Raw genomic sequence first — 26,232 nt, forward strand, 5'->3', positions numbered from 1 at the left:
AACATTTGGGTAGTTTCCACCTTTTTTTTATGGTGAAAAATTTTATATTTAGATTTATAGCCGGCTGGACTCCGTTTAGATGATTCCAATTTTGTTGGCAATACCCAAAGCATCATAGTCAAAAGCCAGTCGAACATATGCTTTCTTCTCTCCATCAGGCCTAATCAAGGTGTTGACCCCATAGAGCTTCTTCACAGCCTGTTTGATCTGGTGCTTATTGGCCTTGACATCCACAATGAACACAAGTGTGTTGTTGTCTTCTATTTTCTTCGTGGCTGACTCAGTAGTCAGGGGGAACTTGATGATGGCAGAGTGATCAAGCTTGTTTCTCCTGGGGGCGCCTTCGAGGATATTTGGGCTGGGAGACGCAGGGTCTTGGGTCGTCGGAATGTAGGTGACGTACGTATGGATCTTTTTTTTGTGACTGCACGCCTTTCAGCACCACTTTCTTAGCTTTCAAAGCCTTTGCTTTGGCTTTGGCTTTGGGAGGGGCAGGGGCTTCCTTCTTCACCTTCGGTGCCATCTTCATGAAAGGGAGTTTCCATCTTTTTTAGCTGCTGTGAATGATGCTGCTATGAACATGGGTGTACAAACATCTGTTTGGGTCCCTGCTTTCAGTTCTTTGGGGTATATGCCCAGAAGAGGAATTGCTTAGCAAATGGTAATTCTGTATTTGATTTTTTGAAGTACCGCTTATACTGTTTTCCGTGGCAGCTGCAGTATTTTACGTTCCTACCAAGAGTGCACAAGGGTTCCAGTTTCTCCACATCCTCACCAATCCTTGCTTTTTTGATAGTAGCCATCCTAATGGGTGTGGCTGTGGGTTTTGATTTGTATTTCCCTAATGAGTGATGCTGAGCATCTTTTCATGTGCCGCACTTAACATTTTACAAGCATCACTCTGGCTGCTGTACTGAATGTTCTTAGCTATGGGGTGAGGTGGAAGGCAGGAGGCAAATGTGGAAAGAGGAAGACCAGTTAGAAGGCTATTGCACTTGTCTAGGTAAATCACAATGGCAGCTTGGAACAAGGTGATGGCAGTGGAACTGGTAAGAAATCATGGGATTCTGGGTAGATTCCAGGTGAGAGCTGTTGAGATTCCAAGAGGAGTGTGAAAAGGAGTCTAGAATGACTCCTATATTTGTGGCTGTGCAAATGGCTATTTACTGAGATGGGGGACACTGGGGGAAGAGTATGTGGGGTAGATGAGGTGTCAAGAGACTGATTTGGGGCATGTTAAGTTTGGATGCCTATTAGACTTTCAAGTGGAGATGTCATGTTGACAATGGATATGAGAGTTTGGAGACCAAGGGTATTTCAATTATCTGTTGCTGCTAATAAAATACCCTAAAACATAGAAATTTGAAACAGCAACAATATATTATTTTTTTAACAATTCTGTGGGTTGACTGTGCTACGCTGGACAGTTCTGCTCTATGTGGCATCAGTTGGGGTCAGTCACTCGGCTGCTTCAGCTGGTGGCAGGCCAGAGCAGGACTGTCCTGTGATTTCACTGACTGCCTGCACCTCAGGTCTACCATGTGGCCTCTCTGTGTGGTTAGCTTGCAGCATAGCATGGTGGTCACAGGGAACAGACTTCTTATCCAGTGGCTGGCTTCTCCAGGGAGGATTAGAGCAGAAGCTGTCAAGACCCTTTTTTTTTCTTTTTAAAAAATTTTAGTAAGCATACAGTGCAATATTGGTTTCTGGAGTACAACCATCAGGCCTCTTAAAGAATAGGTCCAAACTGACATACCGTCTCTTCTACTATATCCTGTTTGTCAAAACAAGTCACTGGGCCGGCTCATGTGCAAGGGGAGAGGAAACAGATGCTACCTTTGATGAGAACAGTGGCCTGTGCCTACGGGGATGGGAGGAATCAGTGGCCGTCATCTTTGGAGACTAAACACCACAAAGGGAGAGGTCAGGGCTGGTGATAGAAGTTTGAAAGTAATCAGAAGATAATCACTGTTTAAGCCATGGTACTGGGTAGGATTACCCACCCAGGCAATGAATGACTCTAGGTGGTAGGAAAGAGATGGAAACGCTGATCTCCAGGGTAGTCCAACATTTTGCACTTGGAAGGAGGTGAAGCCAGCCAATGAGACTGAGAATAAACAACTAATAAGTAGTTGGAAAACACAGGGGAGTGAGGTGTGGCTGAAGACAGAATGCAGTTAGCATTTTTAAGAATGAGGGTGTGATCAGTTGTGGAAAATGCTGCTGAGAGTTCAAGTGAGACTGGGGAAGAAGGCTGACAACTGGATTTGACCAGGTGGACGAGGGTTGGCTCATCCTGAGGAGGCTGTTGATGTCCTCGGGGTAACAGCTGAGAGGGGATGAAGACTGAGAAGTAGGACTCAAGGTCGTTGGGGACTTGGAATCCCAGACATACTGTCAAGGACACTGGCATGGCATGACTTTTTTAAGGTCGGGCAGGGACATGCATTTTTAAGAAGTGAATTTAAGTTTTCACTTAAATTCCAGTTAACACAGTGTAATATTAGTCCCAGGTGTGCAGTGTAGTGATTCAGCCCCTCCACACACCCATCACCTGGTGCTCATCACGATGGGTGCTCTCCTTGATCCCCATTACCTGTTTCACCTTCTTTCGGGTGATTAGTAGTTTGTCCTCTGTAGTTAAGAGTCTGTTTCTTGGTTTTAAGAAGTGAATTTTAATTTTTTTTAAGAAGTGAATTTTTAAATTAAGTTAAAACAATATTCTGGAGTTCTAACAACGAATGAGCCTAGAGCCCAGGCGTGAAGCCCTGAGCTGCTTCCTCCTAAGGCAGAAGACGCCAGAAGGCCCCAAGAGAAAGCCAGGTATCAACAATGCAGGGAGGGAGACAAAGGTGGGACTGAGGAAAAGATGGAAGGCAGAGACCTATTTTGGTGGTTGAAACAAATTCCAGAGCTCACGGTAGGGTGATTGGGAAGGGACATGGCGTGGATGGGTTGAGGTCCGCAGGTGCCGGGCAGGCAACTAAGTGCAGGGGAGGGAGGGCACAGGTGACTAACTGTGGTGACACGGAAGACTGCAGGAGGAGGTGCGGGTGTGAGATTCGGGTTCCAGTTCTGCTTCCCCCCTGCCTAGCGGTGTGGCGTGCGGCTGAGTCAGTGCAAATAAAAATAAGGATTACCTCCCATGACTGGAAATCCCAGAGGAAGGTTGCATATTTTAGGGATTGTTTGACTCGGCAACTCAACGATGGCATCAAGGACCCAGCTGCTTTCTCTCTGCCGCCCCTTATATGGCAGTGGCTTCATTCTGAGACTTGTTCCATCTCACGGTCACTATGGTCACTACGTAAATATAAATTATCTATAAACATACAGGTGTGTATTTCCTTTTACACATCTAGAGAGAAAGACTCCCTTTTGTTAGTATTCTCAAAGGTGAAAACGTGTCTTTTCCATCAGCCCAGCAAATCTCTCCTGGAGTCTCATTTGGGTTGAATTTGGTTAACGTGTCCAATCCTGAACTAATTCCTGTGGTCTGTAAAATGCCACGTGCTGTACACTGGCTGTGGCAAAAATGACCCGGATCAGCATGTCCCCTCCCCCTTTAAAAAAAATGAGCCCTACATTGGGTGTAGAGATTAGTTGAATGAATGTTTGAAATATATCAAAAAAAAAAAGGTGGTTCAGCTTTTTATTGAATGGGTTACAGAAGAGGGTTAGTCAAAAAAGACCAAAGCCCACGTCATCATCCGACTCCTCGATTCCTGCTTCCACTCTCTTCTCCTCAGTGGGGTGGTAGTGGTGGTGGTGGGGGGGGATGTCCTGCTGGGGCAGGTCCACCAGCCCCTGCATTGCAGATGAGGCTCCCTCCCCATGTAGACACTGGCCGCGACCTTTGCCAGCAAGTCCAGCTGGAGAGGGTCAGCATTTACACCCGCTGCTTTAACGAGGGCACTGATCTTATCTTTAGTGACCATCAGCTCATCATTGTGCGGGATGAGGGCCAAGTAGGTGCAGGCGAGCTCTGAGATGGAGGCCATGGTGCGGGCAAGTGCTGCTGGGCCCGGGGCTGGTGCCAGTCGCTGGATGAAGTGAGGGCCTCACCCCAGTGCGGCCTTAGCTTCTCTGAAAGAACGAGTCCCACAGCGCCTTTGGCCTCACTTCTGATTATCACAGTATACAAATTTGTCCAAATCTATCTACACAAGACCAGCCAAATTGGACTTTTGGTGCTTCAAGATGGCCCCTATGTCTGCTCTGCTTTTGTGCAGGCTCTTCCTTTGCTTTCATGGTTGCTCTCCTATCTTTCCTGGCTGAAAGTCTCTTCTTTCAAAAGCCAAGTTCAAATGCTTCTTCTTTTTAAATAAAGATCCACTTACTGAAGCAATCTCTATACCCAATGTGGGGCTCGAACTTATGACCCCAATGATCGAGGGTCATATGCTCCACCGACTGGGCCGGCCAGGCACCCCCCAAATGCTTATCCCGATGTAGGCTTCCGTGGCCTAGCCAGGTTCATCCTCTCACTAGGAAGGTGCAATCAATGTTACCTCCTAGCGTGCTGGTCTCACCCGCTCTAGATTCTCAGGTTGAGGACAGTGAAGTTCTCCTCCTCCTCCTCATTCTGCATTTGCTCATTTAAAAAGAATTGTGTCCACTGTGCATACAGAGGTGAAGAACAGCATTCAGTAAACATGGGCTGAGCTGATGCTGAACGGGACTCATGCGGGCTGGAGGGATGCTCGTAGTGGGGGCATCTGCACCAATGACTTGACATTCTCTAGGTTTATCTTCTATTCTCAGTGTAACCATATTTGCCAAAACCCTTGCCTTGGTGGGCCTTAAACTCCCAGAAAGGCTGAGTTTCTACTGCCAAAGTGGAGGAAAGACCAGAGATAACTTAATAAGACATTTTATAGATTGTTCAGGGGGGAAAAAATCTCTTTGAAATTATGAAGTCATTTCAGTTTAAATTCCAGAATCATACAAAGCACTATCATTTGTATTATGATAATGATTCGTTTATTTTAGAGAAGACCGAGAGAACGTCAAGCAGATTCCATGCTGAGCGCAGGGCCCGATATGGGGCTCGATCTCACAACCCTGAGATCATGACCTGAGCCAAAACCAAGAGTCAGACTGAGCCCCCAGGCACCCTCTATCATCTGGATTATTGAGCACTGGCTTTCACAACCTTTTTTTGCCATGACTCACAGTAAAAAAAAACAAAAACAAAAACCCTTTCCATCATGACCTAACTCATATATGTTCATTCATTCATTCCTTCAATAAGCAGGTCCTGGTCTCCTACTATATGCCAAATACTAGCCTAAGCAGAATACAGCCATGAACCAAGAGGAAGGGAGGGAAGGAAACACAAATCCTTGCCTCAAAGACCTTACCTACTGGTACAACATATAACAAAGTAAAACACACACAAATACCAGAAACAGAAGGTTAGTGAAACAAAACCATGTTATTACAACACGTCATGTACTCTCATGCTTCATATTTTTCAAAGAAAAAAAAAAAATGCTGGTCACATTCCATTAAGCCATTAAGTCGGCTTCTCATTTCAGTAACAGGTTGAAGCCTGCACACTGGTCTAGACAATTTATAAGGTAGGCAGAGTGTGTGCTGTTCCTACTTCACGGGTGAGACAGAGTGACAGGCCAAGAGCGGGGAAATGAGTCACCCAGTTGCGGGGAGGGGGGTGGGGCAGCAATACGGAAGCATCACCTCAGGGTTTCAGATAGCCCACGGCTTTCCCCATCAACCTCTGCAGTCTTCCCAAGGGTCTTAGTCACTACTTTTTGGAAGAGGCTCACCTTTGCCTGGAGCAGCTCTTCCTGCCCTTCCAGGTAAAATCGTACCAATACTTGCAACTTGCAGGCCTGTCTAGACTGCTGTGTGCTCTGGGTGCCTCTTGTGCAGCGCTCTGTGCTCTGGCTTCCTTCATCCTTTCTGCCTCACAACAGCAGGCTCCTTCCACTGTGACCTCCTTAGGCGCAGGTCTCAGCTTTCTCATCTTCCCCAACTCCCCCCCATATGACAGTGGGGCGCCTGAGTGTCTCAGTGGTTGAGGGTCTTCCTTGGTTCAGGTTGTGATCCTGGGGTCCCGGGATCGAGTCCCACATCAGCCTCCCAGCAGAGAGCCTGCTTCTCCCTCTGCTTGTGTCTCTGCCTCTCTCTCGGTGTCTCTCATGAATGAATAAAATCTTAAAAACAAAATGCATATGGAATGGACCTGAATTTGTAAAGGACTTGCAGGAGAGGGGGTGGAGGAAGTGCTTACCAGCACTAGGGCTACAGGATTTAACAGCATCTATTTAAAAGGCGGAGAGATTAGAAAAGATACCACTGAAAAAAACATCTTTACCTAGGTTATAAAAGTCACACATTAGGTTGAGGCTTCAACAGCATAAAAAGTACACAATCCAAAAATTTTTAAACTCCTTAGCATCAGTAGATAGATTTAGAACCATGCCAGTCGGTAGGTCATGGGTTGCACAGAACAGTCACTGTCAAAACAATTCAAGAAAATGAGGGGTCCTGTAGAAGGCTCAAGAAGAGCGGGATGGACCTGAGGCAGGACAGGAGCAGAGGCAGCTGGGGACCTCCTCAGCAGTGGGGAGTAAGGGTGCCTTTGCTGTGACAGTGATCATTACAATGGGAACAGCTGTCGCCTCACCCAAACGTAGAAAATCAGTTCAAATTCTCAAGAGGAAGAATCTAAATGGCACAGCCAAGTCCAGAATTCTCCACTCCTGCTTTAATTAGTTTGGGTTAACACGCCGTTAACCCAACCGCTATGTGGTAAGTGCAAATATCTAGGGAAGAAGGAAAGAAACTCTTTGAAAAGGGAGATGAACTTCAATTAAATATTGACCCAAACTGGAATTTTAAGTTTAAATTTCATCCTACCACCAGAGATGATGGGGACTCAAGGTTAATACAAGGTCAATTACAAGTAGTTATATTAAATACTGCAACTGTGATACAGTATAAAATATAATTTCAATCCTATTAAAGGTAAAAAAAAAAAAAGACGTAGATTTTAGCTAATTTTAGCTAAGTTTCAAGGGCATAGAAACCTATAAGTTTATATATCTATGATATATAGATATAAGGAAAATTGAGTTCCCTACCCATGGTTTTCAGACTTTGTCTTGAATTAGAGATTGTAATTCTCTAGGACTACAGTAAGGTGGGAGGACTGCATACTTAACTAAGCAGCCCAGATTCTCTTAAAGATGTGTCATGTTGAGAAACTTAACCTAACTCCTTAGAGTAATTAAAAAGGGGCTCAGCTTGCCCCTTTTTAATGAGGATGTTTTTTAATTAGAACAAAAATGGACAATAAAACATGGGACACCATATGTGGATTAACACTAAATAATAAAAGCACGTACAAATTTTAAAGCCACCATATTTCTTATAATTATTTTTAATATCATTTAGTCACATAATTTATAGTAGCATGGGTTTATAAAAGATTTTTAAGACTGGTTGGTAACTTAGTCTTGTCTTAGATTTTTTTTGAAAATGGAGAAGAAGGGAGTTACGAGTCAGAGAATATTTCAGGCTGACGTGTTGAATATAAATTCTACAAACAGCAAATAGGAATGTAACTTATTTAAGCCTATTGGTTCACTTTTTTAAAAGCACCCTCATTTCTTTAAGGTGAAGTACTATTAATGTTCGTGAAAGTCTACTGTGGACAATGATATATTAGTCCAATGGGGGTGGGGAGTGAATTTATGTGACCATCCAATTCAGAGTCTGATTTAGAGTCAAAAATCAAACTGTGTTCCAGAACAGTCACAAGTAGCATCATCAGTTCCTCAGGTAATATAGCTCCCAAAACTCTCATCCTTCTGGTGACTCTCCTTTTCTGCTTTGACTTACGCATGCCTTTCTTTTAAAGAAGCAAAAAGTATAAAAGTTCACCAAAATTCTGAAAGTCATAGTTTGTATAGCACTAAATGATAGTAGCTTTGGCATCCGATATTAGGGTTACTTTTGTTACAAATATTTTCTTCATTCTGGGTCAAGGCGAGGTAAGACGGGAAGAATAAGATTCCCAAATGCAGAGTCTTGAGTTATGAAGTATCCAGATGAGTGTGCATGTGCATGCTAGGCAAGAGTTTAAAAAAAAAAAAAAAAAAGGCAATTAAGCTATTAAAAATCACAATTTTTCAACCAAGGTATTCAAATTACTTATCCTTTTTGAGTGCTTACGACCAAATTAGGTAAATTTAAGATATAAAAATCAGTTCTGTTGCTGCTTAATTTTGTTCTGTTGCTGCTTAATTTTGTTTTAAATACACAGGAGATGGACAGTAATAAAGTATTTTTATTAACAAGCTGTACCAGGCACTCATTTATCAGACCCACTCTGTCCTCTGTGATTCTCTAAAGTCAATAACGAGTCAAAGGCATGAATTACTTTGTTCCTTGGAGTGGGGAGAACTTTGCAGCAAAGATCCCCCAAATCTGCTCTTGATCAACAAAGTAGGAGCTTAAGAAAGAAGGGGAATGGAGTGGGGTGGGGAAGGGAGCTGATTACTGGTGATGAAGATAACCAATATTTGGTAGAGACTGTTGGAATGTAAGTAACAGAAAACCACCAGTGACCTCCCTCTGTCACTACAGAAAGGAAGACTGTTTTTAGGTTGCCTTAAGTGAGATGATCTTTTATGTCTCTTCCAATTCTGAGATTCTAAGGTTTAAAAAGCACAGGTAATGATGGCTTGTTCAAGGGCTCTGGGAATGTTAGTTAAAACTATCCAAGATCACTCTAATACTAAAACTGTTGTTCATTCTATGAAGAACAATATTTTTTTAAGCAGATGGATTATCATATTCCTATGGAAGGAGTTAGTCTTTAAGCATTTCCTGGGCAACGTGGTATGCTGACCATTGAAAAAGAAGCCAAACAACAATAAACCAGTAAGATTATCAAGGGGTATGACAGCATGACAAATTAAAAAAAAAAAAAAAAAAAAAAAGTGTAAACCGGCCAGTTCAGCTTTTAAGATCATTCTGTCCATCCCAATATCCTAAACTCTTTTGTACACAAAGCAGTCTCTTGCCAGGTACAGCATAGAATCAATCATGACTGTGTCAAAACCATAAAAGTCACTTTCATCACTGCTGTATTGGTCCTTCAAATCCTTTGGGCATGACTGAACATCAGAAAACCATTGCAATTATGTGTGGAACGTTTTTATTGATACTGCTCCACTGAAATACAAAATAGGAATTGTGCTGGCTTCCAAGGCCCAGGAAATCTCCAACAAGACAAGACTGTCAGTTACACTTTGCTCACCTGCAAAGCTGCCTTTTGTTGGGCTGCAATATGCTGCTGCTCAGCATGATCCCGGAAGTCCTTATTAAGAGAGGGTCTGGAGAGTGCAATGCTAAAATGGGAATCTTAGTTATTTGGCTGTTGAAGGTAGAAACTTCCTTACTTCTGAATTACATTTTTCATTATATATTCTTTATAGGGATAGAAAAAGGCCTTCCAGAAGAAGTCTTTTTTTTTCCTTCTCCCACTGTTTAATTTATATGACAAAAGCCTATGTTATTTACTGGGGCTCCAAATTACCTCTATTTTTTATTATTTTTTTGATGATTTATGGTCCCCTACTTTCAGACTGATTCGAGGTACTCCAGCTTATCATAAGGCTACATTTATGATGAAAACAGAAGCACTGAATGTTTCAAGCAGAAGGTACAGCACGCGAAAGCCCAGGGCAAAAGACCTTGGTGTATCTGAAGAAATTAAGAGCTCAACAGGACCGGAGGTCAGGGTTGAAAGGAGATGAAGAGGGTTGGCAAAAAATGACATTGGGGTAAAAGGCAGGTACAGGGTATGAAGAGCCTTGTGAAAATAAATTAAGAAATACAGACCTTATCCTCACAGTAAAAAGAGATACCCAAAGAGTATAATAAGCAGAGGAGTGACATGGTCACAAGTACCACATGATGGCTCAGGAAGACCACTGCTAGGCACACAGTGCTGGTCACCTCCTCAATAACAATTTTTCTCCCTACTGTCTTGCTAATGGAATCCAAACTTAGTTCAATTATTGCTGGTCCCATGCCTCAGGGCTGGCCAGGCTCATCCCTCAGGGGATGGACTTTGATTGGTGTAAGACAATGCCATTCCCCCTGCTGGTTTCTGGTTTAGGCAAGAGAAAGATACACAATTCTGGGCAACTAGACTCAATGGGTCGTCTGCTGGAAGGCTTCTGAGGACATTCTCTAGCCTCTTACAAAAGAAACATAGGACAGGAACCTTTCTGGCTTTGGTCTCGATAGGTGGCTCAGTGTAGGGTGAGGCAGAGACTACTGCAGTCATATTTTGACCACTAGGGAGCTGCCGACCCCCAGGGAAAGACAGAAAGAAGAATTGGAGGGAGTCCAGAGCACTGCTCACATACTGAGCTGCTGCATGAAGCTGCACTGGAACCATCTCACCTGTATGAAGCCACTCTGGAAGCACCTGCCCGTCACACTCCTGGTTCATATACATCCTAATGCTTATCCCAATTTTCTCGATTTCCAGATTAAAACATGACACAACTGATAAATATATTCAGGAGGACTGAAGACTACGGGAAATACGGAGGAAGCAGCTATAGTAATTGAGGCAAGAAACGGGAGTAGCAGGCATCAGGGCTGGGTGGCATCAGTAGCAATGAAGAAAAATAGGCAGATTTGAGACACATTTCAAAGTATAAACATAAGAGAATGGCAAATGCTTGGAGATGGAAATGAAATGGAATAATAAACAAAGTCCATGCTTCTGACTTCGAGATCTGTGCCATTCACTGAGACAAGAAGCCCAAGAATAGTAGGTGGTTAGTCAGAGCTTGGGAAGGGAAGATGAGTTCAGCTTGGGCCATATGAAGTTTGAAATGCCTAGAGGACAGAGGGATGGAGATGTCCAAGAGGCGATTTGGGACTTGGAGAAAAGACTAGATGAAAGTGATGCAACTGGTGAAAAGATGTGAGAAGACAAACTGGATGGAAAACTGAGCTCTGAGGGGCACTGACATTCATGAGATAAGAGTGGAGAAACGTCTACAAAAGAAATCACAATTGTGTGACAGTGAATGAGTGGAAGCCAAGGAAAGAGTATTTTAGGAAGGAGGGAGTGATCAGTGGTGTCAAACAGTGCTCAGATATCTAATAAGGGAAGGATCTTGGTCTACCAGATTTTAGCTACAATGAGATTACAAGGGACTGAGGTGAGCACCTGTTCTTAGGAAAAGTGACTGCCTGGGTGGCTCAGTGGTTGAGCATTTGCCTTCGGCTCAGGGCATGATCCCGGGGTCCTGGGATCAAGTCCTGCATCTGGCTCCCCACAGGGAGCCTGCTTCTCCCTCTGCCTGTGTCTCTGCCTCTCTTTGTGTCTCTCATGAATAAGTAAGTAAAATCTTTAATAAAAAAAAAAAAAGGAAAGGCAGGGTGGTGGCTAAATATCATGTAAGAAGGCAGAAACCAAACACGATAAAGATTAAGCCACCTAAACGTTCCCTGCTTTGCAGAACGCTTAAAAAGTGGGATGTTGACAATTATATCAGTAACAAACCAAAACCACACAAAACCCTTTTCGTTTTTTTTAAAGTAGGCTGTGGGGAACATTAAATATTCTGGTTAGAATTTAATTATTTAAGATCTAATCAATTCATCTAATTTTTTCAAATCTAACTAGGAAACAAAACATAACGTGTAAATTCCAATGTGAGAGAGACAAATGTCTGCCAACCCACATGAAGTATTTTGTCCAAGACATTTTTTATATCACTAAATATAAAAACCACATTATTCTTCAATACCTCGCTCCAGGATGATTAGTTGAAGACTGGTTCTGCATTAGTAATTTTCTTTTCTCTTTGTCCAGTTCTGCCAAGATTGCAACTCTGTTTTTGTTTTGAAAACCTAAAAACCAGGGGTAGGGGGAAGAGAGACACACAGAGAGAGAAATAAAAACAACATTTTAGAGCTATTTTTAGAAACCTAGGCCATCTAGAAACCCAGACAGCAAATTCTATTCTCTAAGAAGATAAAGAACCCACTAGAGAGTAGCCCCCTAGATGGTGAAACCGACCTCCTACTGCTTCCCTGCAACTTTCCCAGCACAGTCCCAGGATGGAGGCAAAGTAAGATATGGACTGAGGATTTGGAAGGAACTGTAATTACCAAGGTTTTCAGGAGGAAAACAGCAACAGACATACTCAGATCCAAACAATATTTCTTTTTCTCAACTGCTTTCATTCCGAAATGACACACAGTCTTTCAAAGACCAAAGAACTGCAACTGACTACATCCAGCAATGCTGAGAGAGAAATGGATTGTAACAGACGGGGTGCAAAAGGTGTGTCCTTTATCAACTACTTAATATGGGGCTTGATTCTGATCTTCAAATTACATAAGTCTAAGGTGCAAAGTCCTGGCCAAGGACTAGTATCCAACTAGGTTTTTAAAATCTGAATTAGGGGCACCTGGGTGGCTTAGTTGTAGGTGTCCGACTCTTGGTTTCAGCTCATGTCATAATCTCAGGGTCAGGAGATTGAGCCCCACATGTCTGACTCCACGCTCAGTGGGGAGTCTGCTTCAGAGTCTCTCCCTCTGCCCCTCCCCACCCTCTCCCCTGTGCCCACTCTCTCTAAAATCAATCAAATCAAATCAAATCGGAATTAAATGTCAAGATGTAAACACTGAGAGAATGTAAACAAAATCCTCAAATTTCTTGCTTCTCTTGATATATCTCAAGCACTGGCAAGAAGGGATCTTGGGTACCTCCATAGTAAAAATTAACTAGAATGAAGAAATGATCATTACTATTTCCTCACATTACAAAGACATCAGCACTCCCTAGCTTATTATAGTCCTTATTAGACTTGTTTATATGCCTGTGGGCATTTGAGTTGGATCCCTAATTTAGAAGAAAACAAATGGAAAGATAAAAGACTGGAAAATGAACCACAAGGTGAGTTCTCTGTAAAATGAAGAATGCTTTCCAGAGAAAAGTAGCACTCTCCTATTTGTATATATGGATTTGCACACATATTTTTAAAGACTTTATTAATTTATTTGAGAGAAGACAAGCAGGGGGAGTGGCAGAGAGAGAGGGAGAGGGAGAAGCAGGGTTCCTGTGGGGTAAAATAACACGGAAGGATATACATGTACTGTGTATCCAATATCAAACTCTAGCTTTTTATATCATATTATAGGAGATGCAACCATTGAGGGAAACTTGGTAAAAAGTACCTGAGACCTCTCTAGACTGTCTTTGCAACTTCTTGCCTATTTCAAAATAAAAATTAAAAATATATGGCTCTCAAATCCCCACTGATGCTACTTTAGTCTAAGACACTCTCCTCTCTTACCTGGTTCACTGCAATAGCTTCCTATTTCTTTGCCATACATTTTTCACCTTCTCTCGGCTTCTCCCCATCAATCCATACTCTCCATTTTATTTATATTTTTTAAAGATTTTGTTTATTTATTTGAGAGAGAGAGAGAGAGTGTGTGTGTGTGTGTGTGTGTATCAGCAGGGGGAGGGGCAGAGGGAGAGGAAGACTCCTCACTGAGCAAAGAGCCTGATGTGGGGCTTGGTCCCAGGACCTGAGATCATGACCTGAGCCAAAAAGCAGATGCATAACTGACTGAGCCACCCAGGTGTCCCCAAAGTTGTATATATTTAAAGCAAGTCACACCATTAGGTGTGTTTCTAACTCTAGGACAAGACTTTTTCCCACTTCTCAGAAGAGGCCAATGCATTCTTAGAAGATAATTAAATAGTTCCATCTTTGTAAAAATTTAGAGATACTGTAAATATAAAAAGTCCTGAAAAGTAAATTTAAAAATCTGATAGTGTCTAAATTATGTGGTGAGCAAAATAAATAACCACACTTGAAAGTACTGATGTGCTGTTTACAGAAACATTACTCTCAAGATTAATTTGTTTGCAAGTAATATTTTAGGGTATCAGTAAAGAAACTGTATATAGGGATCCCTGGGTGGCGCAGAGGTTTGGCGCCTGCCTTTGGCCTAGGGCGCGATCCTGGAGACCCAGGATCGATTCCCACGTCGGGCTCCCGGTGCATGGAGCCTGCTTCTCTCTGCCTGTGTCTCTGCCTCTCTTTCTCTCTCTGTGACTATCATAAATAAATAAAAAAATTAAAAAAATTAAAAAAAAAGAAACTGTATATACATAGAAATTGTATGTACAAAGCATTAAAAAGATTACATGAAGATAATTTGATCAATAATGTTCAGATAAATACAAGCACAATTGAGCTTTTCAGTGCTCTTCAATGTGTTTAAGCTTACATATGTTATTTCCAATTGTCTATCCTCTGTGAAAAGGAACCAGAGTTCTGAGCAGAGTACTAGTTGCATGTCTTAGGGTAGAAAAAAAAAAAATCAAGAGATGGGCCTGGAACATCTTGTCAGAGAGCAAGAAGTTTTTTTTTTTTTTTAAAACATCCAGGGTAGTGCTGAAAGAACAAAGAAGCCAATTTGAGGTTAGCCAGGCTGTCACAATTGGAACATTAAAAAGAGAATAATAATTATAGCTGAATGGAACATATTGAATCTATGATACGCCATGGCTTCATAATAAGATACAAAAGGAAAAGTTAAAAATACATAAAAATATAGTTGTAAAGAAGGGTGAAAATAAGTTATTATAATAATTAGGTCATTTGTAGTAATTACAGTTAATAGGTTAGCATTAACATTTAGAGGTTTGTTTCTCCTATTAAGTACATGTCTGTTTCTGAAGTATAGCTGTATACTTTTTTGCTTAGGTACATGGAGGAAGGGGTAGATACAGGGAACTGGGGGCTAAGCCAAATAGTTCCAGAAGAGCAGGATAGGGACCAAGAATCCACAAGAGAGGTGGATTCAGCACAGGTTCTCTCTCTCTCTCTCTCTCTCTCTCTCTCACACACACACACACACACACACACACACCATTTAAAAAGGAGACCCAGTTGTGATGAGCATCCACGTCACACAATGACCAAGCAGAAACTGTTAGCTCTAACTGGATGAATTAGTGAAATTCCTAAAAAGAGCTAACTGTACAGACCTAATGATCCCTGACCTCTTGGGAGATGAAATGTATTAAATCATGGTAATAAAGCTACCAGAAAAGGACAATTCATAATGAAAACAGAACATGGGAGTATTTCACTTAAGGACAACTCCAGGTTGCAAGAAACTAAAAATCTATGAGACAGGCATGAGCTTAAAAAAAAAAATCCCATTAACCCAGCAGGTAAAGTTTAATATAGAAGGGACTCAGTGCACACCAACACAGCTTTTAAATCATCTAAGGCATAACCAAATCTTGTGTTTTGGCTGAGAATCAAACTTAATCAAAAAACGCTAAATCTTGACTTACCTGAAATTTTGTTTTGTTTTGGTAGTGGTAAAATTACTGTAACCCTAGGAAGGTATAGAAAGATTACTATAATCCTGGAAAGCACAGAAATAAGAATCTGGGAAGATCACTATAATCCCAGGAAGATACAAAAAACAAGTACAGAAAGAGTAAATTAATTAAACCAATGGGTTAATATTTTAAAATAGATTTAAGTGTACTAAATTTTGCAATCATGAAGTATTACAGTCACATTAATTATAATTCTAATTTAAACTATAAAGGAGAATTTAACTTGTTTAAGCTATAAACAATTCTAAATGTTTAAAAATTTTCAGTTTTGAAGTTACTGTGTTAGATGAGTGTAGGTTTAATACACCTTTAATTAAATTATGAGCAGTGAGGAGTATTTTTTTCCATGTACAAGATCATGGATTCCACGTACTTTAAAGAACTCACTAAAGTATTTAAACACGGGGTCACTGGAGTGGGCGAGCCCATAGCCTTCCCTCCCTGGTGAAGATGGGAAAATGCTTTATCACTGTTATGTCATTTAGTGCTCCATACTCCCACCCAGAAGCCCAAGTTTTATCCTTATAATCTCTCCCTCTTACTACTCACATTTAACAAGTCACCTAGTCCAACAAATTTTACATCCTCAAGTCTCTAAAATAACTTCCCTTCTCAATTCCTTTTCCAGTCTAATCAAGCAAAATTATATTTTGCATAATTTTCTAGATCTTAATGTGTATCTACATGAGGCTGAGAGCCATAAAGGCTACTTTACAGAGAAAGGGTATGGTAAGATCTCTTAGGCTTTTATTTCTGATCTTGTCTAAAGGTCCTGAAACCTATGCTTCCTTCTTGATTTTTTTTAAAAAAACAATATAGTATTATGTTACATGTCTGTTTTGCACAAAATACTTATTATAAAACTATAAAAGTCAACAGACAGCACTTAGGGAATAATAATAGCTTATTTCAAATTTGAAACTTAAGGCACAAACTAGGTAATCTATCTGGTTATTTGAAGTATAATGTTCTATAGTAAGACTCTCCCACCTTCAGGGTTTATACCAATGAACTCTAACTACCACATCAATAGGTAACATTTAACTAACTTTTATTACACTCACTACATGAGTTTTTTTTTTAAAACACACACCCATCGCTTGCCATAATTTAACATTTTACTTTTACATTCTTTTGCACATATCATAGTTACATGTAACTTTTACGTTCTTAGAAGCATGAGAGTGTTAAAAATATTTATCTCATGTACAGTACTTAATATTCCTTTATAATTAACCTTCTCCTAATAAAATTATCTTATAATAAAGCAGCACACTCAAAAATATTTCTACTTTTAGAACTATAACCCTATCTCCTTTCACAATCATATATATTCTCACTTCTACGTTCGTTCATAGAAACATATAACTCCCACACTTTTTTTTTTGTCACTAAAAACATTCCTGAGGAACAAGCATCACATCAAATCGTATTTAAAACCTACCAGCTGATTATCACTTTACATGAATAGCTCTACCACAGTTAAATAAGCACTAACTGGAATTCTTTTTATTGGAAAAAATATTCTAAAAGAATGAAAATTATTTTGTTTGATCAGTGGAGTTATGGATAATCTGCTTTCCAATTACAGTTGATAAATTGCTTTCACAACAATATTTTAAAAGACATTTAATATATTATTCAAATCTTTTCAAGTGGCTATCCTACAGGCTATATACTCTTCACAACTATACATTAAATCAATGTATCATACTTAAGATACCCGTTTAGTATTAAAGGAAAGTCACTATGGCACTATTAGTTTAACATGTTTTAAGTTATTTATTGAATCAACATATATTTACTGTGTATCCATCGTATACAGGCACTAGATAGGTTCTAAGGATACAATGATGAGCCAAAACTTGACATGATTCTAGCTCTCATGGTTCTCAAACAGTCCAGTGAGGATAGAGATGATCAAATAATTACACCAATGAATGTATACTTAGAATCTAAGATGAGTAGTCTGAAATAAAGAAAGAAAATTCTGTAAGCATTTATAACAATATTACTGTGGGAATCAATGTTGAATAAACTTGATCTAGACTGGGAGTAGGGGGAGCAGTAAAGGCTTCCAGAAAAAGTAATGCTTGAACTGAAATCTAAAGGACAAATAAGTAAGCTCATTAGGGATTGGGGGAAAATAACACTTTCCCCTATAAAAAGAGCAGTGGTTGCAGTGTTGAGAATAGGCTAGACAAAAGGAAACAGGAGACTATGACAGTGGAACAAACTGGAGATGACAAAAGTTGTTATGGGCCAGGGAAATGGAAAGATTGGAACAGATCCAAGAGCTATTTAGGAAGTTAAATCAACAGGACACTGAAAGAGTAAATATGAAGTAAAGAATGATGAAGAAGTAGTCATGGATGGCTCCTAGATTTTCGGCTCATATAGTTAAATGGTGAATTATCCTATTTTTCTATTGCTGCTGTAACAAATTACTATAAATGTAGTCGCTTAAAACAACACAAATCTATTATCTCACGGTTCTGCAGTTTTGGGATCTTACTGGACTAACATCCAGGGCTCCATTTCTTTCTGGAGCCTCTGGTGAAGAATCTGTTTCCTTGCCTTTTCCAGTTTCTAGAAGCTGCCTGAGTTCCTTGGATCCTGGTATTCTTTCTCTGCCTTCAAACCCAGCAACACTGTATCCCTCTGACCCTTCTTCATTTCTCTCTCTGACCACAGCTAGGAAAAAAAAATTGCTGCTTTTCAGGATTCATGTGATTAATATGGGCCCACCTGGATAATCCAGGATAATCTTCCCATTTCAAGGCCCTTAACCTTCATCACATGTGCTGAGTTCTTTTGCCAGAGAAGGTAACATAGTCACGGGTTCTGGGGATTATGAAGTGGGGGGATCATTTTGCCTACCACACTTCTTAATGATATATATAATGTATTCAGTGGCTAAAGCTCAAACCTCATCTAGGGGGGACTGCTTGATGTCTAAGTCATAGCAGAACGAAAGAATATAACATTATTAAGTTAATGTGAGTTGATTAGTATCAATAATTAGTCCTTTTGGTATCTAGTTGATGGCAAACACTTCTTATATCTAGTAAGATCAGAAAAATTATTCAACTCTTAGCTACTTTTTGGACTTTACTGAAAACACACATCAAAGGAAAGGAATGGATCTTAATGTCTATTCAGGTGACCTCCCCATTTTCAAGTTCTCACTCAGTCCTCAAGGACTTAGTTCTTGTAAGATACTGCCACTTTCTCTCCCCATTTCAGAGCTAGCTAAACAACATGATGAATCATCTTTACCTTCCTTTTGAACCAACTTTCCCTCATCACTCATTTTTCTTTTCCTCTTACCGATAAATTCCTACACCCATTTCACAACAAGGATTTTCTGCTTAAAAACAGAAAATAGAAGTAAAATACCTAGCATATAGCGTGCTGTGTGGCAATTGCTTAATAAATACCAATTATTGTCATTATCTAGCATTCTGTATTAGTTAACATTGCTAGATGCTTCTCAGCCCCATTCTGACAATTCACTCTCAGTGCAGAGTTTTTCATTACAAAGAATACAACTGATTAGCATGCGGCTTTCTAGGCTACACTCACATGACAGGCCTCCCAAGGCCAGTCAGAATGGGCCTAGGGATCTCAAACTCTCTCCCAACTATATACATGATCTGAAGCTACTTAATAACCTATTCTACATCAACCTCGTTTCATCCCTATTTCAACCTGAGGCTTACAGATCATTCCTAGAACATCAGAAAAATACTGTACTCTTTGCCTTTGCTGTTAAAAATGACATGAAAAGAAAGCCAGCTTTAAAAACCTACTGCAAATTGCATCTTTGCATCCACATTTTCCTCTTTAAAAAGGTACAAACACAAGAATTTTTAATTATTTTTACACATCAGTGCAAATTTTAATTTACATCTTAATTGAGAGGTAGCATTCCTTGCTTTTCATCCTGACCATAGATGGTTTGGGGTAAGACTTGTATTTGGGCCTGAGATCAAGCAAGAGACCTCCCACCCCACTCCTACCTAGCACCCTGAAATCACAACTAAGAGCATCCAGAATAACTCCAAATCAATACTTTCCATCACCTGATCTGCAGGGCTTGTAGTTATTACTATAAACATTGAAAGATAACTAGAAAATAAGAGAATCAAAGAAAAAAATTCACAGTTCTTAGTATTTTACCAGGTTTCTGTGTGTTTGAAATGAGGTTGGACCAATCCAACTGCCACCACATGATCATAGGACCTTAGTATTTACCAATAATGAAAGATTCTTTACATTGTACCCTGGCCAAATTCCAGTTTGACAATCTGCCTCTACATATTAAAATTCTCAGAACAGGGCAACCCCGGTGGCTCAGTGGTTTAGTGCTGCCTTCAGCCCAGGGCCTGATCCTGGAGACCCGGGATGGAGTCCCGTGTCAGGCTCCCTGCATGGAGCCTGCATGGAGCCTACTTCTCCCTCTGCCTGTGTCTCTGCCTCTCTCTCTCATGAATAAATAAATAAAATCAAAATAAAATAAAATAAAATAATAAAATAAAATAAAATAAATAAAATAAAATAAATAAAATAAAATAAAATAATAAAATAAAATAAAATAAAATAAAATAAAATAAAATAAAATTCTCAGAACATGACTTAGCAATCAAGTAGCCATTAAGAACCAACCAAATCTTCCATAGTACGATGGAAGCTAAGGAGACTTCAGTGACTGTGTGCCAAGAGCTTATGGCATTTAGCAGTCCTGACTGCTACCACACTATGACAGACTAGATCTGCTCGAGGGCTCAGTGAACACAATGGGATTCTGTCTCCTACACCAGAGACATTAATTAATTGCAATGTACAGATCAGGATTTTTTTTCCTAAGTCATGGTTCTTTCAGTTATCATTGTTAAGATAATTACACCACTTGGCATTCAGTCTCTGTACTAAGTAGTTCCTATACACGTAAAGAGTAAAGAAATAATTTAATATAGAAAATAAAATGCAATAGATCCAAATAGGTAAGAATTTTAAAATTTTTCACTAGGAGTCTACAGAGCAGGATATGGACTCCCTCTGCTGGTGCCCAAGAGCAGCTCAGGACACCAACAAAATCACTGACAAAAGAACAAAAGCCAAAAGGCTAATCTAAATTCATTTCTATTTAGATTAGAGGATGTTTCACAGCAAATATGATATCAATCAAAGGCAACCCTAAAAATGACCGCATTTTATTGCAAATGCTATAAAAATAAATAACCAGCAAATTGCAAATCTCAATTATTGTGCTATTAGAACAAATGGATAATTTTAAATTTAGTTTTGCCTAGACTGAACTGTGGGATTTTTAGCAGCCATATTTGTCTTCCAAAATAGACATCTCTTTGTTTTCATTTTGGCTTAAATCAAATTATTTTTCACCTGGTAACTTTGATGAAAAGAAGAGATCAAAGATCAGAAGTCAGTGTTGGCCTGTAATTAATGCATAGAGCACACAAATGTGGTTATTTTAGAGAACAGAATAGTATTAGGTAGTTACAACTGTCACCAAGGCTAGCTTTTTACAATAGTACACTTCTATAAAACTTATGCAACCTTTAGTGTGCCCTCAATGCAACTAATACACTAAACGAGATTTATATACAATGAAACAGCAGACTTCCAACTTCTAGTAGTAGCAGGTAGTTTGGTTACACTAACCCTGCCACAGTTTAATTATAAATTCTGGACAAAGGGCACCTGGTTGTCTCAGTGATTGAGCATCTGCCTTTGGCTCAGGTTGTGATCCTGGGGTCCTGGGATCAAGTCCCACATTGGGCTCCCCATAGGGAGCCTGCTTCTCCCTCTGCCTATGTCTCTGCTTCTCTCTCTGTGTCTCTCATGAATAAATAAAATCTTAAATAAGTAAAAAATAAATTCCAGACAAAAGATTAAAAATTCATTATTTGAAAGCACTAGAAACTGACCAAAATCAAGCAGAAACTGCACCTATTGATATTTGGAAATTTGTGATCTTTTGTTCAATTCACAAACAGCTTGGATAGTCTGACCTTACTGGCTTTGAGGTATCAGAGGACAGACAGTTCAGGGCTGGCAGCGTGGAGAAACCCCAGAGGGAAAGGCAGAAGGAGTAAAGCAAAGTTTTTGCTTCCTGACTAAACTACACATATGGAGACCCCAGAAGGATCCAGCAATAAAGCAGCAGCTAGAAGCTAAAAAGACTGAGCACAGATTTCAGCTACTGCCCATCACACGGAAGACAACTCTGAGTTGAGGGCTTGCATTTGCTAGAACAAAAATTACATGTCAGAGCAATACAAAAGAAGCCAGAGTCTCCACAGTGTCTTAGTCATAATATCCAGTATCCAATAACAAATCACTAAGTATAGTAAGTAAAAAGAAAATGTGACCTACACTCCAAAAAAAAAAAAAAAAAAAAAAAAAGCAGTCAACAGAAACCAACTCCAAGATGATTCAGATGATGCAATTAGCAGTGACAAAGGACCTGGATCTAGATTCTAAAAAGAAGAAAACCTAATGATAAAAATAAGCCAATTTTTAAAAAATGAACAATTTAAAAAATAAGAAAAGAAAATTTATGACGGCAAGTAGTTACAAAGAAGAGCTCAACATCTGTCATCTGGGAGATGCAAGTTAATACAATGAGATGTCGCTTCACATCCTCCAAGATGGCTAAAATTAGAAGACCTAGAACATTATATAGAGAGTACCCAGAATTTTCACACATTGCCAGAGGGAATGTAAATTGGTATAGCCAGTGTGGGAAAAGGTTTGGCAGTTTTTCAAAAAGTTAATAATAAACTCAGCTATTAATCCAAATATCTACAAAAAGACATAAACAAATATTCAAAGCAGCTCCACTCACAATGGCCCACACTGAGACAACCCCCAAAGCCCCTAAACAGGAGAACCAATTAAAAAAAAAATGGTGGTAAATACATACAGTAGAAGAGAACTCCATGATAAACAGAATGAACTCCTGACACATGACACAACATGGATGAAACTCACACTTTAGTGAGTGAAGGAGCTGGACACAAGAACATGCTTTATGGTTACATTTATACGAAGACAAAATTAAGACAAAACTAAGGGCAAAAAAAAATCAGAACAGAAATAATAAAAATACGGGTCAAACAATAGTTCAGAGTTGACAGGGAAAGGAAAAAAAGAGGTTTGCTTCAAGTTTTGAAGCAGGACACAACTTAGAGAATGGGATTTAATACTTTCCAGAGATTAAATTTTATTTTTTAAAATTTGTTTTTAAATAAAGACTTCTCTAGGATGCGTCTGATTTGCTTTGCTTTAGAGAGCTTCTAAACAGAGGTGATGTGTACAAAAGTTTCTAGGGCAAATGAAGGCAAAGGCATGGATACTGCCTGGTGACAATATAACCTTAAAAGTGGCTCTGATTTCAAGTAGAAGAGAACACAGATGTCAGAGGAGGACCTAAGGTTTACAATGTGAATAATCTTAACACAGGGTAAAACATAGGATTAATAGCTATTAAGAATGTTATATATCTGATACAATGTTGGACTTCAAATACTGGGTTTTTACTTTGCTATTCATTTTTTATTGACTACAGTAGCTGCCCTATCCTAACTTTTCTATCAAAACACGTTTATTAAAAGGGGGGAAAAATCCTAGTAATAACAAGTTCCAGCATGCATTACCTTGTCCTGAAGGGTTTGCTGCCATTATCTTCTATTTTGTTTCAACTATGTTCAATGGCAACTGGTCAGCACTTTACAATTACCTGTTAAAAAAAAAAAAAAAAATATATATATATATATATATGTACACATATATAAAATGCATCATATTTAACAACAAACTATAAGTTGTCAGGAACAGCTAGCCTCCCTACAATAAAACGTTTTCCGTTCCTTCATCGCTTCAGAAATACACACCTGAAAAGTGGCACAGACTTAAGTCACAAATTTAGATTCTGCAAGCCCTTCAAGTATTTCATTAGAACGTTAAGGTTAAATGTTGACTTTTGCAGACGATGTTGAGATGTTGATACCAACATTTAGCATTACTGTCTTCAACGTACAGCATTACGCCGTATTCACCACACACTACCAAATGAATCAGCCAATCGAGAACATTAATATGATCGATGCTAGGAAGAAAGAAAAAAAAAATCACTCCTTTATGGTCCTTCCTGATGCACTTAAAAAAATATATCCAGATGGGCGGCCTGGGTGGCTCAGTGGCTTAGCACCTGCCTTGGGTCCAGGGCGTGATCCTAGAGACCCGGGATCGAGTCCCACGTCGGGCTCCCTGCATGGAGCCTGCTTCTCCCTCTGCCTGTGTCTCTGCCTCTGTGTGTGTGTGTTTGTCTGTCGTAAATAAACTTAAAAAAAAATATATATATATATATGTGTGTGTGTGTGTGTGTGTGTATATATATATATATATATATATATAAATAATCTCCCTCTGTGTCTCTGCCTCTCTGTGTTTCTCATGAATAAATAAATAAAATCTTTAAAAAATCCAGTAGCTACTGTGTATGCTGAAAGCTAAGAAAGAAAACGTAACGCCTGGAATTTATCAAGTACATCCTCGGCACCATACAATGCGTAAGATGCTTGAAATTATCTTACTCATCGCCGTCTTACAGATGGGGAGAGCCGTGCCCCAGGCCCCAGAAGCCAGGACGAATACTTTGGGCTGTTTCGTTTCCCAACGTCGTGGGTTTTGTATCAGGCTTTGGGGAGATCGCGAGTGGGCAAGGCCGTCCTGCTGCCCTCGGGGAGCAAGCAGTCCAGCGAGAAGACGGGCCCTCGGGCGGACGACCACCCTAACACGTTCAACCAACGCGCTCTTTAAAAGGCGCCCAACGGTGCTCCGGCAGCAGCGAGGCACGGAGTCCCCTGGCGTGACGAGGGCGGGCTTCGGGGCAACCCGGGAAGAGCGCGAGGGCTCGCAAGCACACTCGGGCTTGGAACAAAATATGCCGAGGTGCTCCCGGGGCAGAAGCACCGGGCGAGCCGAGCCGGTGGCGACGACAGGAAACAGGGCCACCTAGTGAGGGGGAAGGTTCTGCAGGGGGGCGGCAGGGGGGCGACAGGGCGGCACCAGCGCCCCAAGGGGTCCTTGCAGGCGGGCGTGGAGGCCAGGCTGGGCGCGGGGCAGCGAGGAAGCCGAGGAGGCCGCTGCCCCGTGGCCGCAAGGACAGCGGCGGCAGGTCAGCGCCGGGGCCGCGCACTTCCGTCCCCCGGCGCCGTGGGGCGGGCCTACTTACCGGGGCCTCCAGAGCGCCCAGGCCGGTCCGCGCCGTCCGACCGCTCTCTCAAAGGGGGCGCGACCACTTAGAGACCTGCAAACAGAGCCCAACGTGCGGCTCTACAACCTTCCCGCCCCCGCTGCGCTTCCGCCTCCAGCCTGACGTACACCCGAGCGAGCGGAAGTCCCGCCTCCGGCCGGCCTCCAGCAGCCGCTGCCCAATGAGAGCCGGGCTTTAACTGCTGTTTCCCTGCCCGCCCCCCCACCCGCCGGCCGAGGCCACTTCCTTTCCGAAGAGTGGCAGCCGAAGGGGCTCCTGGGAGATGCAGGCCGCGCGCTGGGGGGCGGGGTCCGAGGGGGGCGGGGCTCGGGGGCGGGGCTCGGGGCGGGGCCGACAGCGGCTGGGGCCCTAGCGCCCTAGCGCCCTAGCTGCTCTGCGGTTAAGGCCGCGGGGTTCGGAGAGGAGTCGCCAGCCCTGCCAGGCCTGCGGCGATAGGAGGGGGAGGGGAGGGCCGGTCCGGGTTCACCCGCTGGGCGGGCTTTCCAGATTCCACAACCACCAGGGGGCTGTGCGCCCGCACACGTCCACAAATCCCAGGGAGGTGGGTTTTTGTTGTTGTTGTTGTTTATAGTTCACACTAAGCATGCAGAAATTTTTGCTACTGTGCAATAATCTGTTCAAGAAATGGCTGAATCACAGCTCAGAACACGAGGACTCTTCTAGTAGGTTCACCCGATGACCTGATTCCAATGCAGCGGATCTACATACTTACCTTGAAAGGTAACAATGTATTGATGTGTGTCCCCTGTTCTGTGGTCAGCAACCCCTGTTACGCATATTTTGTAGAATTCGAACATACTTTTTTTAAAAAAAAATATTTTATTTTTTCATGAGAGACACAGGCAGAGGGAGATGCGGGCAGCCCGATGCGGGACTTGATCCTGAATCCCGGGATCACGCCCTGAGCTGAAGGCAGATGCTCAACCGCTGAGCCACCCAGGGGCCCCTGAGCATACATTCTTAAAAACCAGCATTTGCTCCATGGTCAATGTTTACATTATTTTGTTATATAATTTTGTTATGCACGGGTCTAGGACTGAAACAATAACACCCCCAAGCATTTATTGAGTGCCTTCTGTATGCTAGGTTCTTCTTGTGCATAAACTCTGATCCTGTCATTTCCCGGTTTATATAGGATTTGTATTTATATATTTATATATAAAACTCAGAGATGTTGAGTTACTTTATGTCAAGTAACAAGCTGAGTTTCAAAGGAGTAAATGTTTGCCAGATGCGAAGGCCCAGGTTCTTAAGTCTCACACATTGTCTCTGCTCTGGAGGAAGGAATTCCTCTGAGGCCAGATCTTGTTGACCTCCTTCATACAAATACAAAGTGTAACACCTGAGCACTTGGGTAGTCCGCAGGGACCTAAGAGGCCTCTGTGAAGGGGGCCTGGCTGGTCCAGTTATAAGGACATAGGACTCTGGATCTCCAGGTTGTGAGTTTGAGCCCCATGTTGGGTGTAGAGATTATTTAAAAATATTTTAA

At 41.2% G+C, this 26,232-nt stretch overlaps 1 protein-coding gene and 1 pseudogene across 5 annotated transcripts; both read right to left on the reverse strand.

Annotated features, from left to right (window-relative positions):
* Positions 1 to 383: 383 nt before the first annotated feature.
* LOC119873981 lies at positions 384 to 4,812 on the reverse strand (annotated as a pseudogene).
* A 2,564-nt stretch (positions 4,813 to 7,376) lies between these two features.
* On the reverse strand, positions 7,377 to 24,759 carry INIP (INTS3 and NABP interacting protein). Of its 5 annotated transcripts, none has more exons than XM_038553121.1 (7): positions 24,702 to 24,759; positions 23,122 to 23,204; positions 17,245 to 17,408; positions 15,389 to 15,432; positions 11,811 to 11,913; positions 9,293 to 9,383; positions 7,377 to 8,097 (listed from the first exon to the last, which is right to left on the reverse strand). In XM_038553121.1, the coding sequence occupies exons 3-7, from the start codon at positions 17,253 to 17,255 to the stop codon at positions 8,002 to 8,004; spliced, it is 345 nt and encodes a 114-aa protein (XP_038409049.1). In that variant the 5' UTR covers positions 17,256 to 17,408; positions 23,122 to 23,204; positions 24,702 to 24,759; the 3' UTR covers positions 7,377 to 8,001. The 5 variants fall into 5 exon arrangements, with proteins under 5 accessions (XP_038409049.1, XP_038409050.1, XP_038409051.1 ...); XM_038553122.1 differs by lacking the exon at positions 24,702 to 24,759 and adding an exon at positions 24,061 to 24,320; XM_038553123.1 differs by lacking the exons at positions 15,389 to 15,432; positions 17,245 to 17,408 and having other exon boundaries at positions 24,702 to 24,756.
* Between the last annotated feature and the right edge of the window lie 1,473 nt (positions 24,760 to 26,232).

This window comes from Canis lupus, chromosome 11, assembly GCF_011100685.1.
Source record: "Canis lupus familiaris isolate Mischka breed German Shepherd chromosome 11, alternate assembly UU_Cfam_GSD_1.0, whole genome shotgun sequence".
Taxonomy (NCBI): Eukaryota; Metazoa; Chordata; class Mammalia; order Carnivora; family Canidae; genus Canis; species Canis lupus.

Coding starts and splice junctions, on each gene's coding strand:
- INIP (XM_038553121.1), bottom strand. Junction 9,384..11,810: donor ACTAATCATCCTGGAGCGAG/GTATTGAAGAAT, acceptor TTCCCATTTTAG/CATTGCACTCTCCAGACCCT. Junction 8,098..9,292: donor AACAAAAGGCAGCTTTGCAG/GTGAGCAAAGTG, acceptor ACTCTTGCCTAG/CATGCACATGCACACTCATC.